We start from the raw sequence: 27,073 nt of genomic DNA, 5'->3' as shown, positions 1-27,073 counted from the left end.
ATGTGACAAGAGCACTGGCTCCAACATACTGTAATCTATATTTTTGTCGCCATAACGCCACCTGTGCCCATTCTACTATGTTATCATCAAAGACGGTGAGTAATCTCAAGTGATATCGTATCAAAACATTAACGAAATGCGAACTTGCAGTTTACTATGAGGATACATACTGTAAAATATTAAGGGGTCTGCAAAACCCTTAAAATTCATCTTCCATGGATGCTAAATAGCCCAGTAAATAAATAAGAATAGCCAGACTAGATTTCACAACAATTTTGGTAGTTGCTCACCACTTGTGATAGACTAACAGACATATTGACCAACATTGTATCTTTGGCAAGGCAGCAACCAAACCCAACTCTGTTGACAAACACATCTCAAGTAGAGGCCCACAGCTGCAATGTCATACACCATTCTAGTTTTCCTCTTCGGGCGGGTTCTGTCTTAAGTGTATTTACTGAGATCATGTAGTAACAGCGAAGCCAAATCCATGACAACTGAGTAAACTCCATTAGCTGTTGAAGATTGTGAGATGTGGTTGAAAGCTCTGGGAAAAGCAAGTAAGTGGTCTTTGAGCCAGGCCAAGAATGGACTGTCATACTCAAAACTAATTCTATATTCTGACAGGGTTATCCTCACATTTTGAATAATGCTAATTGTTTATGATCGCTTAAAGTGCCCTATTTTATAGTTTGCAATTGCGGGAAATAGGTTTATTTGCATTCTTGCCAAGAATTACACTAGAAGATCAATACCACTCTCAAATCCTTGCATTAAATATATTGTTACAGTCAGCAGCTGGTTAGCTTAGCTTAGAAAGACTTGAAGCAAGGTAAAACAGCTAGCTTGGCTCACTCCAAAGCTAAAAAAGACCAGACTACCTTCACTTCTAAAGCATGTAAAGTGTAAAAACAACAATTTGTGGTTTTACATGCTGGATTATTTCTTGGCTGGGTGTAGTGACACCCTGAACTCCTGACTGTGAGGTTGCCTGGAAACCAGTGGAGACTTTATGCTAAGCTAAGAGCATCTTGGCAGTAGCTTAATTTTTAGCACACAGATAAGAGAATGATATCAACCCTTTTGTAATTTACCAATGAACTAAACACACCGTATAGCCCTTTGACAGATACATTAGTTTTGTGTTATTATATTGGAGATTACTTAGCTCTGCTTTATTGCAAATAAATATGCTGACATCATTGTGTACATATATGACACACACATAACAGAGTCCCACCTACAGTAAGTTATTTGGTTTACCCAAATACAATACAAAGTGAATGGAGAAGATATTCCACATCAATAATAAACTGCATGTCTGACATCTCAGAAAACATCTTTATTTAAGACAGTCCTCTCAAATGCAGCTACATGAGGAACATTAATTATTATTCTGAGGTCTGAATAACAACATGTGATGTTTTGGTATTAGATTTCCCTTTTGCACAGACTTGTCTCAAATCTGAATCACAGTCTGTGAGACTACTGTCTTTGTCAGTTTTTCAGTCATTGTTGTTTCATCATGAATGTTGTACTGTTACCCATCTTTTAAAGTCAAATTTGTGGGAAAAAGACCTCTGCAGCTTCTCTGTAAAACTTAAGAAGCTCAGATAGACTCTGGTGCACAAGCGCTTCACATGATCAAAGCAGAGGCCTCAAACTCCAGTGAAGAAAATCTCCACCCTCTTCACAGTCCTGCTGCTGTCATCTCTGAAGTCCCAGCACTGGGTGTCATGGCCTCCCAGGCTGCCAATTGAACACAGATTGACAGACAGTCAAAGCAGCTAAGTTTGCAAGGATGCTCTAAATTCAGCAGCCCTCTGAGCAGCCAAGGACTTTCTCCGCTGCAGTGATGAGGCCGTGGCCTCCGTGATGCCGTGGTAGCTGTCCGTCTCCTGGGAGTCCTCACTGTTCTGGGACTTGGTGCTGTCCTGCGAGTCCGGCTTCTGCCTCAGCGCCCGGCTCTGCTCCTCCTTCAGCTCCACGTAGGAGCGAGAAAAGGTGTGAAAGATAGACGTGACAGGAAAGGCCATGAGGAGGATGCCGCTCAGGATGCTGCTGAGCGCCACCACCTGGCCAGGGATGCTTCTGGGCACCATGTCTCCGTAGCCCACCGTGGTCATGGAGATGACTGCCCACCAGTAGCTACCGGGGATGCTGGTGAACTCCTGCTTGGCGCCCATTTCGCTCTCAGCTAGAAACACCAGTGGGGAGAAAAGGGCCATGGCCACGCACAGGAACAACAGCAACAGGCCGAACTCGCGTGTACACCTCCTCACTGTCAGACCAAGCGTCTGCAAGCCTAAGGAATGCCGGGCCAACCTCATGACGTAAAAGATCCGTAGAGCTCGCAGGACTCGCAGGACTAACCCTACCTTCTCCAGGTAGTTGTTCCCTGAGCCCACAGGTTTCCCTCCCACCGACAGAGAGTCCACGATGAGGGTGATGTAGTAAGGGAGGATGGCCACTACGTCAATGACGTTTAGAGGCGTACGCAGGAACATACACTTGCTCTGCGTCTGAATGAATCGCAACAGGAACTCCAAGGAGAACCAGGCAACGCAAACGGTCTCCAGCACAAAGATGTTATAACACCTCTGGGAGCACTCACCCTGTAGAGAAAAAAGAAGCAGATAAAGACAGATATTAAGGGTTTTGTTACATTAATCTACAGCAATAACACCCTTCAGCGAGTGACACATGTGAACTCCAAAGCACTTCAGATAAAGGTGACGTGAAGACTTAGCATGGAGTCAGTAATTAATAATTGTGTTTCAAAGCCTGTCTGATTTGTGGGTTCATCAATGATGGAAGAGGTTGGTGCGTTTGATCTCACGGCAAAAAGGTGAGTCTTTACTTTGACAGAACACATAGGGAAGGTTGCTGAAAGACTCATGAAGCGTAAAACAATAGCTTTGATTATCTCATCTAGTAAACCTCACTCATTCGTCAAACCTGAGCGATCAAGAGGTGAAAGCTGTATGAGGTGTACATGTGCAGATGATGTTACGTAAGAAATTAACTGTCTTGCCAGAGTAATTCATAGCTGAGGCAAAGGAAGCTATACTTTGGATTCTTAAAGCTACCAGAGCTGAACTATTATCTCTTTTAATCTCTTTAAGACTGATCAAATAGCCTTCATAAATATTTGAAAATATAATTATAAGAGATTACTTGGTTATTAAGTCAAAGTCACCCCTGGAGGAGACTGAAAAAATTAGTGTGTGATTAGGCTTTTCATTTTTCTACATTTACTTAAGTGTTACTAATGACCAACAAATAATCTTTGCTTTATTTGTGTGGGATAATTATGTGTGGATTAATTAAAATATGTGGAAAGAATCGCGCAATTACGAAAACTTCCTTCTGATACTTTAAAAACTTCTACACCTTTCCTCTTTGTAATGTCTTTTAATGTAGCGAAATACGTTTCCAAGGCGTCTTGCATGCTTTAAGACTCAGTTCCCTGCTGTGTTACGTGGCTCAGATATTCATGAAAAGAGTTTCAAGGTTAAAGCTCAACATGTGATGACTTTAGGAAAATAGGGGATTACCTCTGCAAGCACCGTGGCGGTATCTGCAGGTCTGAGTGTTCACAACTGTGAATGTATAAGCAAACCATGTTCATTACTATTTGCTCACTCAACAGCTCTGCTCAATGGAGACATCATTCCAACTGACTGCCCGCACAGAAAAAAATTCCTCTTGGATTCAGTCTCATGCATTTTTAAGGGTATTCACTTAGATTTGCATATAGCACAGTTTTTGCCCTTAAGACATAAGACTTGCTAAACCCATTTCGGACCATGTAAATCACTGATCGGCAAAGCTGGAGTTGCAGTTTTTCACACTGCAGCAGCAATAAACTGTTAACTGATGGCTCACAAGTAAAATGATAGAAATTAAAAATAATGTTGAGTATAAGTGCTTGAAAAAGTAATTGTCATTGAAGCATGTAGACTAATCTGCCAATCAATTTATGTGTTATGTGTCTTCAGCAGTGCCGCCATTAGTCATTTTCAGTGACAGTAAGAGCACAGATGTTTGGGTTGATCACGGTTGGAAATCACCCTCTCTGACAGATGGACATACTCCTTTCAAGCTTACCCAGCCGATAGGAAATGGGGTGAGCGTTAGTCAGTCTCAAAATACTTCTTTGAAAATGGTTCTGCTGCAGGCTTTCAGAAAAATCATTTCTGTCTCACCTCCACAGGCTGGATGTGAAAGTGCTGTATAGTAACTCCAGTCGGCCTTACTTCTTTTTATAATCTTTTGATCTTTTCAAACTTGCGACACCTAATTCTTCGGGTAGTAATTTGATAAACAGTCAGAAACGCACAAAATTTAAAAGTCGAAATTTGGCCAAGAGACATATCCAGGGACTCCTTAGCTAGCAGGAGACCTGCAGGCCAACACTGCTTCATAGCTCACAATTGGACCTTCTTTAGCTGTGAATTAAAGTAATATTGATTGAATGGACCAGAAGCTTGTGGATTATTTGAGTGTTCTGATGGAGCACAGCCCATTAAGTGCGCTTTTGCTGATTAGTACGTAAACAGTATAGATTGTAACCTTTCTTTGAACTTTGCATTTCAATAACATATTTTTCGGCAAAAGTTTCAAATACTTTACAATGCACTGTACTAATTTCCTCCCACCCACTCTGGAGGTGTTCAGGCACAGTACTGAGTTGTAGTTCATCCATCACTGTTGGAGCATAAAACTACACTTCAGGTCGCGTTTACGCGCATATAGCATCAGTAAAAAGCGTGTGTAGACAGGTGGATTGATTATATATATGAGCGGATTCTGCTCCATCGGATGCACGAGAGACAGACGACTGAAAAAAAGCAGCTGAAACACTTACAGTGTTTTGCTGTCCTCTCGAGCTGAAAGCGTCACGCCTGTCGCAGCGCTGACCCCTGGAGGTCAGCAAAGACAAGATTTTCACGGGGTCATTAAGCCCCTCTTTAGTGACCTGAAGTTTGGTCTTTAACTATGTCGTTTCCTTACCCTTATAATGTTTGACTGACGTAACATTATATGATGTTGACGATGTGATTTACAGTGTTGTACTGGCATTATGAAAGTCTTTTGAACAAAATATACAGAAAGTAAGTGAAACAGTAATGCTAAGGGTTCTTTATTAGTTTAGCAAGAAAATCGTACCAAAAGAATACTGTGAATTTTGCATAAGGATCAAGATGCAACAGGTGTAGCAGCCTCTCACAAAATTCAGATGAACTAATATAATATCCATTATTATTACCAGTTATTGTTTGAATTTGATTAATGAACACTAAAAGAGGGCAAATCAGCTGCCCCTCACTACCTGCCTACTGAAGAGTGAAAATAGAGCACAGACAAATTATTTGTTATTTTCTGTCACACAAAGTCCCATCAGAAAATGTGCATTGGCTCAAATTAAAATAAAAAATAAGGAGCCAGTTCTCTGTCTCAGCACAGCTCCACAGGCCCTGGCCAGCTGCTACCAAGCCTAGTGTTTGGCTTCATCCTCGTATTTTGAGATGTGAAATAAAACAGTAAGTATGAGCTTATGAGCACAGATTGTAAGCTTCAGTGTGAGAGGATTTTCAGCCAATTTGGACCAGAAATTTCAAAGCAAAAATACTTTTTTGTTCATACTCTCTCTTTGTGGAATGCCAAAAACATTTTTATAGATTACATAACACGGCTATTATTCGGAGGAGTCTAGATGTCATGTCATCAGTATAATATTTTCTGTTCCTCTGTCTGACCCTTTTTTCCCCATCTCATATTGTTCAGCTGTAACGGGGTGTGACTCAAAATTGCTCCTGTGAGGTGAAATCCGTCCTCTAACAACATGCTGTCATTTCACATCCAAATTAATAAGATGGGAAAGCCAAAACAAATAAAAGTGCTACTGTCCAAATCCTTAAGGAGTTCACTCGTCTTCAGTCATTCTGCTCCTCAGCATTCACAAGGGAATCCGTCTGCTCGTGACGCAGCTGCAACTGATACCGTGCCTTTCATTGAATTTGAGCCTATTTGTATTGTTCTCTGTCAGAGGCTTTCTGTCTGAGTGCACCACCCCCCCCTTCCCTTCCATCTCCACCCCGAAAAGCCTCTCATGCACACAGAACCTCGCAGGATCAAATTAAAAGCACACAATTATCCGTCTCAACGATCAGGGGACTCTGACCCTGCCACGGCTGAAGACAAGCATATAAACCAAACAATGCAGGAAGCGACGGCTCACCTCTGATCCCTGCAGATAATCTTGGAGTGGGTGTGATTCAGCAAACAGGCGGACTTCAAATACTGAGCTGGGTCTGTCTTCGACACGCCCAGGCTTTAAATGGATTTATTTACCACTCTCATTTGTTCACATCACTGGGCTCTTCTGTGTGTACTCAGTGTTTGTGTTTTTGGTCTGCCAGCCAGATTGAGTTTCAACCGTTTTCCTTCTCTTACAGAACCCATCGTAATATACCTCTTTACTAAACAAGACTCTTATTACAGAACAACAACATAATTGTGTGCGAATCCTCAGGATTTTTAAGGTCCAGCATGGACAGTAGTATTTCCATTCATTAAATGAAATGGCCCATTTATGAGCGTATATACTATAAACACTACGTCTAGGTTTCACTTTTATCACTGGTTGTGTCTTTAATGATTTAACACGATGTCGATTCCAAGGTGAAGAAAGAGACTGAAAACCAGTCGGATAAGTGATGAAATGGACTCCATTACCAACAGCTGGTGCTGTCATCGAAACTGAAGGAGTGTAGAAAGCAAAGGTTTTACCTCGCCTCATTCCTTATTCTTCTATGCTTAGATGCCTAACTCATCCATGCGTGGATCGGTAGCTCTGACACTCTGACACTCGCTAAAACTTTGGAAGACTCTTCTGAGCAATGGTAGGCCGCAGGCTTCTTACCGATATGTCAAATGGAAATTTGTAGCAGTTCGAAAAGAAAATGCTAAAATTCATGTAGACTAACAGCTGGGTTGTACTACAAAAGAAGTGGTTTTGTGCGACATGTTGTCTGACTATGTTGGAAATCAAAAGGGGAAAATCCAGCCATTGCAGAGAGGAGGAAGACGCGATATCGTTGCAGGAATGAAAAAAAGAGCGCTTGAAAGAGAAGTTCAAACCCAGCTTGCTTTCTCAGCTCCGCATAGCTGGCAAACCACAGTGTGGACATGCGTGTGAATGTCGGATTGTTAGGTTTCGTAAAGCTACGGAGGTGGACGGACACAGCCCCCTGAAGCTATCCAACCGTCCGACAAGCACTTTTTAAGAAGCAAAGTGGCCGCTCAAGAGTCTACAAGCACACTAGTCCCACCTCAGTCTGTCTCATCTACTACATGGGAGACATTCCTGCATGCTTCCCATTAAAGAAGCTCGGGGAAGCGGCAGAGCGCTATTCCTTATCAGAGGTAGGGAAGTTAAAAGGATACACACTTAATCCTTGAAGCCTGAATACTGTTTGAAAATATCCCTGAAGAAGCGTAAATTTCAACCCTGGGGAGCTTTTACAAGTAAGGTCCATTGCATGCTTCTCACAGGAGGCTCAGCACACGTGTGTGCACCTGCAAAACCCCCACAGATCCGGTGCGTGCCTCTTGAAATGGAAAAAAAATCGGTCTGAGTTGTCGCGGACAGTGTGCAGCTCCCTGTTGATGACTGGCTCATTGGTCTGTGGTTCCCTTGACCCAGTCACTTCCTTTTCTGCCTCCTTCCAAAACACACATCACACACACGGTAATCAAAGACCCAAAGTATTTATAACGACAAGAAGAACATGGAAACAGGTAAAAATAAAACAATAACAAAAAAAACAACACAAATGATGTACAATTGCAACATGCAGCCACTATAAGTTTTAAGTTCTGTTGTTTGAACAAAGAATTGTGAACTGAAGGGGGTGTGCGCTTGTAGACTGGTCCACCACATCAACGGAGAGCTATGACACCTCCCGCATGGGCGAGAGCACACCTCACACTGACGTGTAGGCAATAACAGTGGCAGACAGTGCGCGCTCACGTGCATAAAGAGACGGCGCACGGTCTCTGCACACAGCACGCGGAGAGCTTAAGTTTTAGGGTACCCCGTCTTCTTTTCCCCATTCTGCTGCGCCAAGCCCTAAATGCCTCGTTATCGTGGTTATCGTACCTGTGGCCGCAGGGTGGAACTATGGCTGATCAGAGCCGCAGTTGTTTTGTTGGGATATTTTACTTTGGATAAAAGTGGTAGACCGGCTGAATACCAGGGACTACATTCCCTGTTGGACGGTTACTATGAGTGTGACTTTCTTTATTCCATATAACATCATCATGGCACGGAAGCCGATAATTGTGCACAGCTAAAAAAATAACTGGAAAGTCAATAAACACATAGTTGCTCAACTCAAATTGATTAAAAAAAAAAAAAAAAAAAACCTAAATAACCACAGACAGAATTCTGGTCATTTATGGGCTGGTTGCACTTTAGGTGATTTGGAAAATTCTAAACAGCCCATAAAAGTGAATGTCTGTTTTTAGCCCGGTGACAGACTGATGACCTGTCCATGGTATACCCTGCTACTCACCCAGTGCATGCTGGGATAGGCTCCTGCTCCCCACAGTTAACAGTATATTCAATAACCATTAGTGCTTATTTAACCTGCTACATTTCACCGTCAGCACAAGGCCTCATGCCTGTCTAATGTATATCGAAACACTGTATATAAGTATATTTTTCTATCCTCTTCTTAATTCTTCTCCCACAACCTTAAACTGACATACACTAAATATAAAATCCGTGGCACCGATTGCTGGGTTTGAGATCAGTGCAAGAAACCAGGAGGCCCGGGAAAGCGAAGACAGCAAATCTGAGGGGCAGGATGGTTCAGAGAAACCTGCCTGAGGGAGAAATGGGAGCAGATAGAAGCAATTTTACTCAAATGATGACAAATAAGATCAATGTTCCCACTAAGCTAATATCTTAGTGACCTGGTGTGAGACTAAACATATCTCAAAAGGAACAAATAATATCGCCTCATCAACCATTCTTCCATTTTGTCCCTAAAATCCAGGATGTCTTATCTTAAGGTTTGGTGAATGTCCTCAGTATCTCTGTGTTTGTGTGTATGATTAGGATGTTGAATCTTGATTAGCACACAAATTATTCCACTCAGACCCAGATTAATGATTACATAATCATGATTCCTTTGTGTGGAACGTTTTAAAGATTTTAATAAACATCATCTTTGCCAAGAAGAAGAGGTCTAATCCACCAGCGTCGTTGATATTGATCAAACTGTTTAATCATTTAATATATATATTTATTTTTCAAAGGACTGAAAACACTGCTATAACTCACACACAGAGCACTGGCCTCAACCCAAGCCGTTCTGCTGCTTGTCAGTATGTATTTATTACAGACGGTTCTTTGGTGAGGGCAAAGGAACTTTATGGCCAGTGTTTTCTGTTCTTTGCTGGACAAAAATATTTGATTTCTTTCAACCTGCAATCCACAATCTGGTTAGGCAGTTGAGCTTTCAGAATACACACATGCCCTTCCGTCTGTAAAATGATACACATTTAGTCCCCTAATGCATCCATGTTACCTGTAACTACTGGCTTGCTAATAGCTTGCACTGTGTATTTGCACTTCTGGACACATAACCGATTGTTCTGTCTGTATGCCTGATAATGGTAATGCTGAATAGCAGGCCATCCACCTCAACCTCGACAATAGGAACAGAGGCTTTACACTGTATGCCCATACACTGTTATTTATATCCTGGTCTCTGCTGCTGAGACAACCCAAATCCCCCATGGGAGTCATTACAGTTTCATCTCATCTAACCTAATCTAAAGTACCATCGATATTACTGGCTTTTGCCTGACAAATGTATGCGCTCACCTTCTCTCTCTGCCCCCCAATGTTAAAATGCTGCACTATGACTGATGGGCGGAAAGCCATGGAAATGAAGACAGCGCAACTAATGACAAACAGTGATCTGGCTTCAACAGCGAGTTTGGGATCTTTATATCTATATAGGTTTGTACAAGGTGTTCTTATATCATTGTCATTTAGCAACTGATTTGTTCCAGGCAACACTTACACCATGGTTTCCGCACAAAGCAATTACAGGGAGATTTAAGTTGCATTAACATTTCTGAGCAAGGCTAATGCAACTCAATTGGGCTGCAAATGATTGCTGTTAAAAAAAAATATATCATTCCATTAGAGCAGAACATTTGGACTTGAGTTGAAGCTCAGCCTCCTGGGAATCAAGCTCCTCACATGTTTTGATTAGATTTTGGAACAACTGTACCCTCATATCCCTGGAGAGTTAGCATTCAATATCCTTCATCTTTTCCACACAGCAAAGTGCTTCCTTTGTGGTTACATTGGAAAAATTATTTTAAAATATTGGGTGTTACTGTGTAATACTGGAAATTGTTTCAGTTAATGGCAGTCTACTCTAACTGAAAATGTTTACTGATGCAAATGCGTCTATGGTAATGGGAGGCGCATTTTCTAACATCTAAGTCAGTCCCTCTTCATGTGTTGAGAGGCTGTTCAGCTGGGTGTGCTTGCAGCTCCGCAGGGAGGAGCAATTAGAGCAGGCACTACCGGAGCATTTTTCTGTTTGCATTAAGTAACCAGTGGGCCGGAGAAATACATTATTTAACCTCTTTTACTCTGAGTTTTTGTAGTTTCTCAATTAATCTTGAATCCAAATGGCAATGCACCAGTCTCCTAACTCATGAGGAGGATGGCTAGATACCTGAGGTAATTACTTACTGCTGAAATATTTTCTGATCGCTAGGGGGCAGAAAGAGTTCAAAACAAACTCAGAAACACAGCTCTGAACAGGTCTAAAACTCTTGAAAGACCGCTACGACCTGGAAGGCAAGGGTAGCATGATCAGCAAAGACAGCCAAAGGCATCAGTATACTACTTATCTGTTGAATTGCTAGCCTTGAACACAACACATCTGTCGTTAAAATGATCTACAGCAAAGGGTAAACAGTAAAGCTCGTTAATCAACCTGCCATGTTTCTTTATTCTTTACCTGTATTTAGTTTTAACAAAGCTGTACCTTATCCCAGTGACCCAAACGTAAAACTGTTCAAATGTTAAAACAATGATGATGAGAGAAACAAATTGGCCTCATATCGAGAACAGACAAGATATTAATTTTTGTGCAATATTAGCACGCAGATGCAGATGCCAGGTTTGTTACATAAACATTGTCAGAGTCTCTGAAACGTAGCAATCTAGTGATCTACTGATGAAAGCCACCGGAAGTTCCAAAGTGGTAAATAGTTCACTGACCAACATGGGTCACACGGCACAAGACCCTTGTTTTTCCTACTGCAATGTGAATGTGGCTAGATACAGGATTTTGTGAGAGCCACTGGACTCAACCCTTCAACAAATGTGTGGGGCAGTAAATCATTAATGTGAGCTAAAAGCTTCATTGTTGGGTATTGAGTTTTGGTGGGTTCACTACTTGATACTCATTCACATTACTCTGAGTGAACTGATTCAGTGTTAATTAAAAAAAAATATTGATAGTGCTAAATACAGTTTTAAAGCATACAGAAAAAACAAATCCCCTCCAAATTGCTGCCCATTGCGGCTTTATGTCAGCTCGGTTGTTTTCAAGCTACTAGCTTAATGTATTTTTTGGTGGATATCAGGGTTTTGTTTTTGTTATAGAGCAAATGGGACAAATTTTACAATCAACATTATGAAACTTCATGAATAAATAAAAAAAACTATGGTAGATTGATGGTACTGTGCAGTTAAGCAATTTTTACTAAGCCTAATTTAATTGACATAGCTTTCTCGCTTGCTTTTTGTAAAGTACTATACTACTATTTGCAGCAATAGCTTAAACAATTTTATACTGTATCAAATTTAGTGTTCATCCTATATTTGTACATTTATCACATTTTGAAGCTGACAGTAGAGAATGTTTGCTAAAGTTCTAGCTTAAAACATGACATATTCCCATGGGGTTTACAGTTTGCACTGTAGGAAAGAAATCACTCCTCAACTTACTGGGAATTATTCGCCAAACACTGGATGAAAAACACAAATTATCACCACCATGATGGATTGCACATTTCTCTGAGCATGAACTGCAGTATGTCTAACCCACAGTCAGGAGGGATGAATGATCCTCATATTTTCTGCATGGACAAAGGCAAAATTCTCTCTATTTTCTTACAGCATTTGCACACATTTCTCTTCCTTCTGTCCACACCCACTGAGCTTTGGCTCCCCATTCCCCTGTGATGATATATGGCTGTGGTAGGGGTATACTTTAAAGTGGCTGGGATTTACATCAGAATGGAGTGTTTGGGGCTGTAAGGCATGAGCAGAGTCACTGAAAGGTTGGATCCATAGCTGGCGCTCCAGCAGGAGATAAATGGGACAAGAACACAGTTTTCAAAGATGCTTATGCAAACAGAGTAAGCAATTCTGAGGGAAGAAATTGACAAAACACTTGAGATGTTTAATCCCCTATTCATCCAGAGAGTGCAGATGCGTGACCATAAAATGTGAAATGCAATATAGTTCCTTTTTATGTGTGTGCGAGAGAGGGGGGGGTGAGAAAGTTCTTTCAGCCACTGAATGCTTCTCTAACAGCCACATTAGATTAGACAGACAGGCTAAGTGCTTGCCATCGCAGGCAGCTCCTTAAACACTTCTGGTTTCTGCCTGGACTCTCTCCTGCAGCTCATGTGACCAAGTGACCAAGTATATATAAGTGGCCACTTCCTAGGTTTAGGTTGCATTGCCCTCATGCCTCACAGAGCAATTTAATCTAGGGTGGAATCCACATTTCTGACAGCTTCATAAAACGACTTCATTTACTGGCAAATAAAAATGTTGAGTTGCTTTGCGCGTCTGGGCCAGGACTCAATTTTGTCAAGTAATCCCAATTGGGCAGGTTGTTCAATCCACTAAAATCAATTTTGTTTTTGTATTAACAGTGTGTCTCATGACTACTTGTTTGTGAAAGGGGCTGCGGTCACGGTTGCTTGTAGCGATGAACCCACAGAGAGAATTATCAACCGACAGTTACCTTCAGCTCTACGGAGCACTTTCGCTTTTTTCGGTGCATTGTTTTGGTTTCCAGGCCCGCAGCTTTACTGTTTAGATTCACTGTTATCAACCTAGTTTTCAGGCACAACAAGCTGTTCTTAGAAAAAAAAAAAAGAAAACTCCTGATGATAAACCCAGTGTTGCTACCTGGTTAACTACTAGTTGGTGAACATAGTGGATTACATTTAGCTGCTTAAGAGCTATATTTCCCTTAGGAGTGGCAAGAGGCCAAAACAGAGCTAAAATGAAAGTGAATATTGCTTCGTATCTGCTGAACAGAGGCAACTGTTTGCTATCAGTCAGTGTTGTGCTCACACCGCTTGTTTGTGTTGGACTCAACTGGCAAAAGAAATTGCAGATTGAAATGAAAATTACATTAATACAATTCACTGTTCTAACTGGCATTCCTGGACCAGTCAGGAACGTCTGAATGGCCAATGTCGTATCATAATGTATAACAGCTAACAAGTCATGGTATGTTTAGGCAGGTTAGCATTATAAAGCAGTATCTAACATCATCTCTTAAACTGCCAACACTGGAGCCATAACTGTAGTCTCAAAAACATTACACGTAACTAATTCATAACATATTACAATCTGGAAATGGGTATCTGAGGAAATGATCATTTCATTAGTTTCATTAGTATAGGGAGGATCTTTGCAGATGTAAATGGTGGGCTATCAAAGCTAATGGAAAGTAGGATGCTCTGCAATAGAGGAGGTTGAGTGGGCGGACTCGACTGAAAAATATGTGGTAATTAGCAAACCCAATTCACCAAGTTGAGCTGGATTCCATCAAAGTGTTCAGCCACCTAAATGCGTTGCTCGATTTTAGCACGATAGAAGACAATGCAGGAAGTAATGCCCATGTATAAGATTTCAGGGCCAGGCCCAACTCCTCTCCTAACATGGCTATGAGGAGAGGAGACGCTCCACAGCCAATTCTGTCTGACACCTGGGTACACACCATGACTGCTGGGAACATAACAGTAAGAAATCATTGGGCATTTATTTCTTAACCATTGTGGGAAAGTTTACGTAGTCTTTTTTGTGCTTGATTTATGTGCACATGGTCCAAATACCATCTATCCAAAAGTTGTAAACAGTCACAATACTTTTAGAGCAAAGTTTTAATAAGTCTCCACACATTAAGAGACTTTGGCATTTAGGGATAGCACTTTATTTTAATTTACCGTCTCTAGTGTTCATAATTTTGTTATGCTAGGTTTTCCAAGAATGACACAGCCACCTCATTATACCCATAAACCCTTGCATTCTGGGGTTTCCTCCACTGGTTGGTTCAGATTGGGTCCTGACTCCTAATGAACCACCACCACCTAATGTTCTCTTGGAGGAGGGGCGCCACTCACTTTTTCAGGCGTCGCTGGGTGGTTAACTGGTGCCCCACAATGACTGTTGCCAGCTCTCCAGAGCTTGAAACATAGTTTGTCATTAATCATATCTGTTGCTCTTCTGATTCAAATAATTAAAGCTGCAGATTCATACAGTCATGTAATGACAGATGACACTTAATTGGAGATAAAATTAGAAAAATATTTAATCTGTTTTTTTTCAGCTTTCAGTCACTTTGCTTTCCTTATAGATTTCCCCTTTGAAGCTTACACACTTCAAACTAGATGAAAGAATTCATAAAGACATATCTTTGACAGAGGGAGAAGCTGCAGAGCTCTTCTGTAATCATACTCTGGTCTGCTGATGTCATTCAAGAGGTGAATTAGCCCGATACAAAGACGCTCTGGATCCTGATCTTTAAGGCTTTCTGAAATCTCCAAGGCAAAGGCAGACATGAAAAGGCCCAGGAGTAAGATATCATAAGCTTTAATATGCTTTTTTGCTCCACTTGTCAGGGAGAAAATAAGCAGGAACAAAAGCCTGAGGTAGCCATATTCCTCTTCCTGCAAGATGAAAGCTAAGCACAGCAACAAGTGGATGTGCTGTCCTCTAACTTTCAGACCTAATTAGAGACCAGAGACTGTAAGTTTAGAGTATCATCATTTTATTAAGAATTTTCACCTAGCAGGTACCAGCTCTGGAATATTATCACCCTTGTTTTGTTTAAATTGTTAATACAGTATTCACTATAATCATATACAAATTCTTTAGGGTACACTGCAGTTAAAAGAATAGTTCAGCATTTTGGGAAATACTCTTGTGGTTTGTTTCTGAGAGTGAAATGAGAAGACTGATACCAATCTCATGTCTGTGTGTTAAGTGCAGACTTGGAATTAGGATATGGTGAGACCATTAGCATAAAAACCAGTAACAGCTAGCCTGCCTCTCTCAAATGTTAAAAAAAAAACATATTCCACCTCTAAAGCTCACTAATTAAAACAATGTACCTTATTTAATTAAATACATACACAAAGAGAAAAGGAAAAACAATAGTTAATAGTTTTAGGGGTAGTTACGTGGTGTAATTCTTTCTTGATCAATAACAGTTTATACATGTTTTGTCATACAGCTTTTGGTTCCTATGAGCACAATGGTACCAAACCTTGAGACCTCACTGTGACAACACAGCTGCAGAAAGCTTCCAGCTGTTTCCAACTTAGCCACTTTTATGCTAGATTTGGCAATATAAAGAGCCTAGCGACTGATCTAGCAACTGTTCAGGCAGACGCTAGAAATAAAACGTACTGTAAATGAGCTGTGAACGTACGTGTTCCTAACAACCAATCATTGATCCCCGTCATCTGCCTGAGAATCTCTTTTACTGTTTAATTTAAGAGTTTAAGAAAGTTAGTTTATTCCTGTGTTCTCTGGCTTACATAAAAGGTTTGTGAATTTTCAAGTACATTTAGATGAATATTGATGGCATGTAATTAAAATTTTTAAATACAGTCTTTTATGGATATGCAGATTCCTTGCTACTGATATTATGCATTTACAAGTTAGCCTCTAGCAACTTTCTGAGCAGGCTATTGCTAATTTTCATTGAAAATAGTTGACAGCACTGGCTGCGCACAGTTGTTAGCATAAAAATTATACCAGCATGAAACTCACCCTAAAACCACAAATTTGATGATTTACACCACTTCATTTACATTTCTATCTACGAACAGATTACAAAACAAACTACAAAATGCTAATTAGTGAGCTTTAAAGTTGTCACAGGGTGGTTTTTTTTTCTGTCTTTCTTTTTTTCTTTTTTTTACTTTATGGAAAAAGACAACTCACAACACTACTTGAGTAAATGGAAACTTTTTCTTTATTTCACAGTTGTGTTTCAGCATAGGAAATTCATCAGGGTGATATGGAAATAAAGAAGATTCTTCCAGTTAGTCATCTGGTGGTGCCGAGTTGTGTTTTTTTGCATTTAGTTCATTGCTACTTGAGCACCTACTTTCCTGGTGAATTTGCAACGGCTCACTCCTCCTCCTTATTTTCACTTTGGACAGATTCAGGCTAGCTGTTTCCACCTGCAATCAGACTATATGCTAAGCTAGGCCAACCATGCCCCAGATCCAGCTTTGTTAAGGCACAGAAAAGAGATCTATGTGGACCTCCTCGTCCTAGAACAATAGTGAATGTGTGTATTTCCCAAAATATTGAACTATTCCCACATCCCTTACAGAAGTACTGCATTTTGTCTTGTTTTTCATGGTAAAATCCATAGTAAATTAAGCATCAAAGGGAACACAACACACAGTGTACTGTAAATGAAAGTATCTTCCATTTACAGCCCCCATTTTGTTTACTGGTCAGCTAGTCTAGATAAGGTTTCGGTATACAAGCCTTGAACTGTACGGATTAAGATTTCATGGCTGCAATTTACATAACCAACATGTTATACAACAATAATGAGCTTATTTTGTATTCATTTGAGCTTATTTCATATTCGTTTTTGGAAGCAGGTCAAGTAAAATCAGCTGCCTTTGGAAAATATCTGTGGGATTTTGCAAATACAGAACTGATGCCAAAATCCAACCACTATTCATTGATTTAAAGGTGTGTGAATGCATAGTCTTTTTTATTATCTCGGTGTTGTGTATGCACGGTCAATTATCACATGCATGGGAAAATATGGATCTCATGTTGCTATGAAGGAATGTACGCTGCAGCACCAGTGAGGGAAGCTCCGCAATAATCTTGTATTCAAGTGAACGGGGAGGTAGCCTCGTTGTCCCTGAGCCTTCGCCTCTGTCACTGTCACAATGGTTTACAATAGAGCTAAGGAAGACTCAGTATGTGGGCTGCTGCATCAACATTATCTGCATTCGACTGTAGCAGCTGTAAAGCACACACATCCCTTAGGCTGTTGTCGAAAAAAAAGGAATCTTGAGACTGGGGTTCCTTCCCTTCATAATTACAGTATTGTGTTACGTAAAGCCATAACTATGGTGTAACTTATGAAAATCTGTTCAGCATGTGATGATTTTCACATTTGTTTTACCATTAGACACTACTGTAAGCATTTATGAGGTGCAATGTTGGATTTCTTACACAAAAATGTAATATTACTAATTTCCTTAGATTTGTTTTGGGATTATTCTAATCCCTGGGAGCCATAATTAATGATGTTACACTACTTCTCTGCTTTATTGTTTTCCTAACAATGGTAGTAATTATACTTCGTCTTATCTTAAAATTCAGAGAAGTCTTGCTTTTATACTTCTTTGTTTAATCATGGCTTCTAAATGATTTTGCTGCCCAATTCTGCTGCTTTTGCTGAATAAAAAATCCAATAACTCGAAAGATATTCCAGTAACTGAATATGGGGCACCAGAAATGAGTCTGGACTTTTTGGATAATTTAAATTCAATCAGCAAATAAGAAATGCACAGAATAAAGATGTTACTGAAGTGACGGAGAAAACTCACCCTCTCCTCCTCCTCTCTGAGGTCAGGCATGGTGCTGACACACAGAGTCACAGCAGTGATGGCTACAAATAGCACTGACAGACAGGCGAAGATCTTCCCTGGTAGGCCGGAGTGGGGGTTCTCCACCATGTCCCTCAGTCTCCGCATGCAGCCCCCCGCACGAGTCTCTTCCTGTACCCCTGCTCCAGGAGGCTGCTGGCTCTCCTCGCAGGACTGCGGCAATGTGAGCTCGGCCTCCTCCTCCTCCAGCCTCTGCTGCTCCTTGTACTCATCCTGCCTGAGACGCAGCTTTCTGAGACAGCACCAGTCCAGGTTGTTCTCCTCCACCCCCCAGTACAGCAGCTCCTCCTGGAAGGACATGGCGCACATCTCCCTCAGGAGCCGCAGCTTACCTGCCGCCAAGAAAGTGACGATTGTGCGGAAAGCCGATGGGCTTCGGTCGAAGAAATACTCATTGCAGCTGCCGTCATAGTCATCACACACGTCCATGATTTCGGCCTCATTGCTGCAGCTGCGCAGTTTGCCCAGCCTTGATAAGGGAAACTCCTCCAGTGTTGACCAGGGGATGCGGTACTTGATACCCCCCACGTTGATAATGGCTGCCCCATCAGCCAGGCCAATCTCATCTCCATCCTGTTGGCGGGGCTGTGGGTGGAGCAGGAGCTGGGCTCGCTTGTAGAACAGACCCTTCTTGGAGCTGACCTCCTTTGGGTTCTCTACACGGTTGAAGTGGAAGGTGGTGAACTGGTGCTCAGTGCTGCCTGCCAGGAAGGCCACCTCCTGGTACATCCTTGCCACTCTGATGGGGGAACCTGTCCTGTACAATGCAATAGGAGGGGGCTTCACAAGGTGTCTGAGGTGACTTGGAGCTTGTCACCCATTCAGCAACACAGCATATCTCTGCAGGACAGAAATGGCATGTCAGTGATTACATTTTTCAGTGTCTTTACACAGTTTTTAGGAGGGCTTAATACTACCAAGCATCTACTGTATCTCTCTGTCTCTGTAAAATCAAACATTCCAGATGAGTCCATTCATGAAAGGCATCAATATGCCGCAAATGAAGTGCTTGTTGGATGGTTGAACAATGTCTGGAACCTGCTCCCTTCACACCTTTCAGGCATTGGAACTGGGGGGGGCTGCTTCCTGTGAAATGCAAAGAAATGTGATTTGCATCTAAAATCACAGATATATTACCTGTCTTTGAGTTTGTATTCCTTATTCATAGTTTATGAGTCATAGAGTTTCCTTTGCGCTTAAGTTTTTCTTAATTCTTTGATATCTTTATATTTTCTTTATATTTTTGAATGATAGAATGATTAACGGACAAATTTAACCCCATGTAAATTCATTCAAACACGGGAAGAACATATAATCCTCACACAGGAAAAAATCCTTTTTACTGTCTTAATGTGATCCACAGAATCCTAAAGTCGTTGGCTTTTAACTACCCCTCTCAGTAAATAGTCTCTAAAAGAAGACCCAGGAGTCAAAACAGGCGAGCCAGTGTCAAGTTGCGGTCTGAACCCCATGCAGAGAAATTAATTAGTTGTTTTTCTATTAACGGGATCCCCAGGCTGTGGATTGAGACAGTTTAAAGCAGTGCTTAACAAACTGTAGGAAATCACAAACTCAGTAACCGACTACAAATCACGCTGAGCCAAATATCAACTAAAGGAAAGTATCAACTGCTATTCAAAACACATGGACTTAACATATCTTCAATGTTTAACCTATGTGGTAATGGTTTGTTCATTTTTCATTTCATATGAACAAACAGCTGCTGTATCAATGTATTATTCAAAGCAGACTGGTCTTGTCAACACGAAAAATATCTTATATTCTGAGGATCAAAAGGGCAGGTACTGTAAACATTTCGGCCTATATGGTGAGCCTGTCCAAATTTTCTTTCTAAGAGAAAAGCCCTAACATGTAAAAAAAGAGGAATATGGTAAAAACACTGATCACACTGTACTGTACATGCTCATATTCATTTTATTCATGGATAACAACTTTATTTCCGGATGGTATACATGTTTCTATAAAGGCTGACGAAACATTACCTTTATGCTTATAAAATGTTTAAAAAGCTAGATAGATAAAAGAATCAATGATAATGAAGCAATAATCATCTACTTTGGAAAGTTTTGGAGTTTTCTAATCCATCGGGGTAGTGTCATCTCACTCTCTACTGTTTTTGCTGAATCAGACCAGTGTCATCACTCCCTGATCAATGGGTACTATGTTTCATTGTGTGTGCACTGGCTATTTTCACTTCTTCAAAAACAAGCTCTTTAGATCCAATTGCACATTTCTGAAGTCATGCTGTCTTCACAAGCTTAAAACATTTTTTGTTTTATTTAACAACGAAATCTGGATACACAATCCAGATAACACGGCCTGTAAGTATAGCAACAGGCCAATGAACCCTTACTCTCTAAGGATGACCGTACTGGGCCTGAGGCAGTGGAACTGAGGTAGGGAGGCTGGGCACATCAGCACAACCAATTAAGAGTGGGACCCCTCCAGCTATCCTCAGAGTTTCCTCTTCTATTTTGAGGCCAATCATTTTGAAACAGGTCACTTTCTCCGGGGTTCAGTGACTCTACAGTGACTTGGCAAAGTACTTCTGACAGGAGTCTATGAGCATGACACTGCACCCAGGGATGACTTCAGGAATTCAAGTCGTACAGGATAAGCTCAAGCCACAGAGGCATAACATGTCAAATAGGCTCGTTGAGTTGTGGAACTCTTGCATTTATGATTAGAGAAATGCAAGATTAAGTCCTGATTAAAGTAGTATTTCAACACTCATTCAAACACGTAATAAGACCAACACCCATCTCATGTCTGTTAAATTAAAAGTTAGCTTAGCCTAGCACAAAGACTAGACTAGACTAGACTATCTCCTGGCTGTAGCTCACAAATGTCTCATGAAAATCCAGCCATCAAAATCAGTGCTTTTTCAGATTTTCTTCAATTTTAGGTCTTGTAGGTTTAGAATTTTGGGGACTTTCATGGGTCCAGAGGATGAATTCTACTAATTTCGGTGATCACCTGACTTTTCCTCGAGCACTACCATGAAATGTAAATTTGGTACACATATTCATGGTGCCCAGTGGATAAATTGTTATAACTTTGGTCCCTGGATATTTCATCTAGTCCCATCAACTGGTTGATTGTTTTGTTTTTTGTTTTTTTGTTCAATACTTTGGTTTACAACCAAGTACCTGCAAAACTCATGACATTCCCATCAGCCTCAGCCGTACCTTCTGTTCAGTGCAAATATTAGCTTGCTAACATGCTACACGAACCTGGTGAACATGGTAAACATTATACCTGCTAAACGTCAACATGCCAGCATTATCATCGTGAGCATGTTAGCATGTTTATGTTAGCATTTACTTCAAATACAGCCTCACAGAGCTGCTAGCCAGGCTGTAGACTCTTAGCTCCTTCTCAGTCTGTTTAATGGAAGGACTTAAAAATATCCACTGTTTCTCAAGAACAAACCAGTGTCATACATGCTAAGTGTCTATGTTGTTTGTGTATTAGTCTTTTATATTAAAGCAGTAAAATCCAAATGCAAACAAGTCTTTGACACAAAAAAGCAAATTTTCTAATTTAATAAAGCAGGCAATCAATGTGACAATTTATCTTTTACCTGTCATTGTGAGTGGAAAAATTGCTTTTGATTCAAGTATTTTACATCCCTCTTATCCTCATTAGGTGAACTGAGTGCAGCTTATGAGATCATATTTTTTCCTTTCATTTCCAGCACATGAAGCTTTTGCCATAGACCTGTGACCCTCAGTACCTGTGTGCTGACCATGGATCTGTGAGAAAACAGTCAATTAAAAACATGTCCTGGACGACAGTTTCTGTTACAAACCTGCAGTTTAAAGATTTTTTGTTTAAGAAATACTTCCAAGGTGGATGAATATTTGCCACCAGGTACTCCAGCTTCTATCCACAGTACAAAGGCATGCAGGTTAGGTTAACTGGCTGCTCTGAATTGCACATAGGTGTGAATGTGATCTTAACTGGTTGTTTATATCTATATGTCAGCCCTTTGGTAGACTGGTGACCTGTCCAGGGCGTACCCTGCCTCTCGCACAATGTCAGCTGGGATTTTCTCCAGCCCCCCCCCCCCCGTGACACTCGAACAATAAGCGGTATAGCTGATGGATGGATGGATGGTTTCGAGACACCTTGCTCTGTCTTTCTTCAGAGATAGCACCTATAGAAGATGCATTACTTTTCAACTCTGCATTATTCTTTTACCACCGGTTGCTCATGCAAATATAATTTACATGACTCTTTGCATAAATCTGCAACCCATGCATCACTGATACATCTGCCTTACCACAGCAAATCAACCTTAATCTTTGCAAAAGGCCTGAAGCAGAAGATTATTTTTGAACACAGAGGTCTTGAATGACACTGAACTGTCACCTGACTGGCTGCTAAATTAGACTGATTGATCTCCTCGGAGCGACTTTTTGACAGCGACAGTCTGTATTCAAAAATATGAGGACAATTAAGTGTCTTGCCTGAAGAGGCACTGCAGCAATCAGTGGAGAGAAAATGATTTCATAATCTAGAATGATGCAAAACGTCTCTCTTGAACTGCAATAACCATGGAAAGAGTGCTTCTCACAACATACTCAAATACATTATAGTCTGAAGGACTGAGATGTAGAGCAACTTTTAGATTATGAGTCACAGGAACTGATGATTTTTTTGCCCAGCAGGGCTTTGACTCACTAAAGAGACACTTTATTATTTAATCAATTCACAATGTCTGTAATCTAAATTGGCAAAACATCCTGCCCTGCTTTCTGCAGTATGAATTACAAACGGGCTAAATAAGTTGCTCTAAGTAGACAATACTTTTCTATACCCTAAAGAGACATAATTGAAAAGGTATTAAAAGCGTAAAAAACTAATTCAGTTTGGAGCTGTATTATTCTGAGTTATTTGTAGATTTGCTTTTGCAGAATACACTGGAGACCAGTAGTGAAGCCAGTAATGGGCTAAACCATCCGGGCAAGTTTTGTAAAAAGACTGTATAAGTTGACATGATCTTTTGTTATTGTTGTTTTTTTTTTCTTCTTCTAATTAAAAATGGTGAAACAAATCATGAGACGCTAGCGTAACATTATCAGCTGCTGTGGATGTGGATACAGCATTAATCTGACTTTCAGTTGGCTGACTTTTGTGTTTGAGTCCAAAAATAAAGAAGTAATGTCTGCAATCCACCATCTAAATCTTCCTCTAAATGTTTACTACAGAAATATCACTGCATTACAAGACATTTTAGCTTCTCCTCTCAAGCCTAACCCTGACAATGAACAGCACTGTAGCGAATCCAGTTTCTGAGAGAGTCGCTGCTCTGCAGGATGCTGCAGTAATGCTAATGCTAATGCTAATGCTAACACTGGGTAATCAGGAGGAAATGGGAGCGGTTCTGTTCAAACGGCCGGAGCTTGGAAATGATAGCAGGATTTACTGAGTGTCAGTCTTTCATGACATGGACACTGTGTGTGTGAACAAGTCAACACTGCCTTTTCCCCTAACGTGACGGAAAAGAACCTGTATACATTATGGTTACAGCTGTAACCATAGTAGCCATATACAACAAAGATGGTTTCTGTTGACTGCAACTGGAGTATACTGATTTTCACCCAAACACTGAGACTGAGACTAAAACTAAATCAAAGTCAGGTACAGGAATTAATACTGTCCAAATACCAATTTATTTGCAAGGGTTGAACCCAACACAACCCAATGTGTAAGTACACCGATTAGCCACAGCATTACACACACACACACACGAACACACACACACACACACACACACATATATATACACGAACACCTTCCATGTTTCCTGTTTATCTGTTTATGTTTAATTCCTGCATTAAGAATAAGTACAATAGATCCAATCTTCCCTCAGTCCAGATTTTGATTTTTAGAGGAATTCTCCACAGGAAATTCACCTGCTCACGGGTTTTTGTCTGCAAACTTATTCACGCCTGCATACCACCGACAGCTTTTCGAGCGTGCAGTACAGGCAGTGTTTTGCTGCTGGGTATTGCCTTTGAAATGCAAAATGTTGCAAAGTAAACTTGTCACTGTTTCTTCTGCTTTTCTATGTTTGTCCATTTCTAGTTCTAAGGAATGCACCGTCAAGTTTTCATAAAATAATTTCCATGGGAAAAGTTGGCTCACTCACTTTTGTAAGGGCCCACCCAAAATACAATGTCTGACTGTGCTATTGCAGGAGACTTTAACGCTGCCTTTTAGAGGTTTCATACGGGCCGTGACGATCTCTAATAGAAAATTAGACCTAAGCTTCAAGCCTGACAGTCATTGTCAATCAGTTCATTCAGAGGGCTTGACTTTAACAAAGTGTGAGACAGGGAGGAGGAGATAATGGGCTGAATAAATTGCTGCAAGGGAAGGGATGCGAAGTTTGTGTGCAAGCACAGTTATTAGGAAAGAGATAGAGTTTAGAGATCACAGCAGAATGCAAAAAAAGAACAGCCGCCTACTTACTAACAAGGGAAGAATGTGGCACATCTCCCCTCTCTTTTCTCTTTTTACATGGCCCAAGAGTGTGCAGGTTCACAGCCCATCCAACACCCTCCTCCCATCAGCTCACCTTCAGCTACAGAGGAGGAGGACTAATGAGTTAACTGAGCTGCCATAGCGATCAGCAGCGTGGCAAACCCGACGCACAGCATGTCAAAAAACCCTCGCGTGTCAGAGCAGATTGCCAAGTCCGCCGCAATCTGTTCTCGATAGTTTGCTTCCTGTGGCTTCAAGGGGCCCACGAGCACGTGTGTTCGTACGTGAATTTACAGCAGGAGAGAAACACGGGCATCCGTCACCGCACATCAACAGGTTAATGATCCCAGCACGGGGAGGCAGTGACATTTATATGGCCAATCCATACAGGAACGGAAGAGAGAGATGCCTCTGAGAAGCATGGTAGCTTTTTTTGAAAGCTTCTCGGCTACTTAGGGTATAACTGCTTTACTCGAACGTTGACAGGCAAATCCAATTATCCGTGGACAAACCTCCAGAAAGGTAGGGTTTGATGTAATGAAAGAGGGAGCTGCACAGTTTGATCACATCTAAAGCAGAGCACTGCTGGGACTCAAAAGCCTACATGTACAGCACAGGCGATGACAGAAGCTCATGTAATTATGCAGAGAAACATCCCCAAATGAAAGGAAACGGCCTATAGTACTCCTCTAACACCCCCCACAGTCCCTCCAGGAACGTTATAGGATTGTTATAGTAATGAATGAAAAAGACCATAAGGACATTAGGAAAGTATTCATTGAGAACCTTTAGCCCCTGTAACCCCTTTACCACCCCCTGTTGGACAACAAGTAGGATAGTACAGTGAAATTGAAGAAGTTTATCACATTTATGTGAAAAAATGATTAAATATACTGTGCTTCTATTGTAAAAGTGTTGAATCTGCTGTGTGTTCAATATGTGACTGTTTTCCTCGTTATGATACCAAACGCATTTTGCAATTTCGACCTCTTTGTGGCAAAAACGGTTCAACGTGGAACGGTTTCAAAAAACCCCAGTTGCCAGACTCACCCAGTGCGTTGTCGGGCTCGTGTCCATCTGTTCCAGCTCGCTCGCGCCTTCGCACCCCTCAACGTGCAGCATGCCGCGAAGTTTTCCGCGCAGATGGCCTGGGACTCGGACGCACGACCAGCGCGCTCACACGCCGCGCAGAGTTCCGAGGCTCCTCAAAGTCGCCGTTCAAGCCTCCGGGAATACGCGCGCGGCGTCCGGCGAGCCCCCGCGGAATCGCTTGGTCCATCGGAGACGCACAAGCGGTGGCAATGTTATTCCAGTTTATCAGAGAGACTCCGTCAGACTCTTCCCTCCTCAATCAGAGGCGGCGTGGCAGATGTTGCAGAGGAGTGTGTGTGTGTGTGTGTGTGTGTGTGTGTGTGTGTGTGTGTGTGTGTGGCTCGGAGCAGGTGGAAGGCTGTCTCCAGCTCACTTTCTGCACGCTCAGGTGCGTCCGGAGCTGCGCGCTCCGCGGTGCGCTCTGCCAAACTGCGTCTCTGGGAAACCGCGACCGCTTCAGTACAATCTCACAGCGTCGAGGGGGAGGGTTTGCCGTGTATTTCTTCTCGCCGTCTATGTGCTAAGCTTGAACTCAAATGGTCTTTCTTGCCTCGTGAAGAATTTGGGCTGCATTTCCTTCATCATTAACCTCATCTGGCACCGAAATCTGCCTCTAAGATTTCTGGCTTGTAGAGTTGATCAGTTACATATATACATATATATGACATGTGACTGAGGCTTATGTGGGTCAACAAACTATCATCTCAGCTCAGTTGACTGTTCATATAATGACCTTTTATTTAGATACGAAACACAAATTAATTTCTTTGCTCGTCGTCTTTGCTCTTTAAAATGCGTTTTTGTTTTTTTTGTGTTTTGTTGGTTTGTTTTTGTTTTTTTTTTTTTTCTGGTGAGATCCACAGCTTCCCAAACCGAAGGCGAACTCAAAGACGGTGGGGCATGCACAGTGTTGACGGCTGAAGCAAACCTTCCCAACCCGCCGCACTGGACACGAGGTCAGAGTCAGGCATCCAGCTGAGACAGTGGGTGTGGCTCCGCGGACCGGCTGAGAGTTTCTCTTTCATTGCGGCCCGGTCTGTCAACACGATTTCGGCGCATCCGAGTGTTTTTCAAAATGAGAGACAGCCGAGAGACAATAATTGCCATGGTCTGCCTGATGCTAAAGTAAACAGCGGTGGTGGCAGCAGAAGCGTCCATTTGCAGGATATCTGGTTTGTTAAATGCCTGCCAACAGCTCAGGTTTAAAGCTGCAAATGCGTTGACATAAAAAATGACTCTGTTCAGATTTTTCAATGGGAGCAATTATCACCGACTAAAAATAGAATCAAAGACAGGTGACTGTTTTTAAAGACTCCTTGTTGGATACAGAAACTACCCTTAGGCCATATGACATGAAGTTAAATTCCCATTCATCATGCTAAAGTGTCCTTGAGCAAAACACTGAACACCCACCAGCTCCTGGGTTGCTGCTCTGTGTGGCTGCGTTGGACCCCTGACCTCC

At 41.5% G+C, this 27,073-nt stretch overlaps 1 protein-coding gene across 2 annotated transcripts; it reads right to left on the bottom strand.

Annotated features, from left to right (window-relative positions):
• Positions 1 to 1,327: 1,327 nt before the first annotated feature.
• Positions 1,328 to 25,970, bottom strand: kcng2 (potassium voltage-gated channel, subfamily G, member 2). Of its 2 annotated transcripts, none has more exons than XM_040121046.1 (3): positions 25,570 to 25,970; positions 17,947 to 18,846; positions 1,328 to 2,615 (listed from the first exon to the last, which is right to left on the bottom strand). In XM_040121046.1, the coding sequence occupies exons 2-3, from the start codon at positions 18,733 to 18,735 to the stop codon at positions 1,788 to 1,790; spliced, it is 1,617 nt and encodes a 538-aa protein (XP_039976980.1). In that variant the 5' UTR covers positions 18,736 to 18,846; positions 25,570 to 25,970; the 3' UTR covers positions 1,328 to 1,787. The 2 variants fall into 2 exon arrangements, with proteins under 2 accessions (XP_039976980.1, XP_039976981.1); XM_040121047.1 differs by lacking the exon at positions 25,570 to 25,970 and adding an exon at positions 18,924 to 18,970.
• Positions 25,971 to 27,073: the final 1,103 nt, after the last annotated feature.

Source organism: Xiphias gladius, chromosome 24, assembly GCF_016859285.1.
Source record: "Xiphias gladius isolate SHS-SW01 ecotype Sanya breed wild chromosome 24, ASM1685928v1, whole genome shotgun sequence".
NCBI classification, from domain to species: domain Eukaryota; kingdom Metazoa; phylum Chordata; class Actinopteri; order Istiophoriformes; family Xiphiidae; genus Xiphias; species Xiphias gladius.
Note: the sequence above shows the minus strand (reverse complement) of the source record. Positions and strands in the feature narration are given on the sequence as shown.

What these genes read in the sequence shown, in the direction of transcription:
- kcng2 (XM_040121046.1), bottom strand. Translation starts at nt 18,735, where the DNA reads ATGTACCAGGAGGTGGCCTTCCTGGCAGGCAGCACTGAGCACCAGTTC. An exon ending in TCAGAGAGGAGGAGGAGAGG is followed by an intron (nt 2,616 to 17,946) that starts GTGAGTTTTCTC and finishes TTTTCTCTACAG; the next exon opens with GGTGAGTGCTCCCAGAGGTG.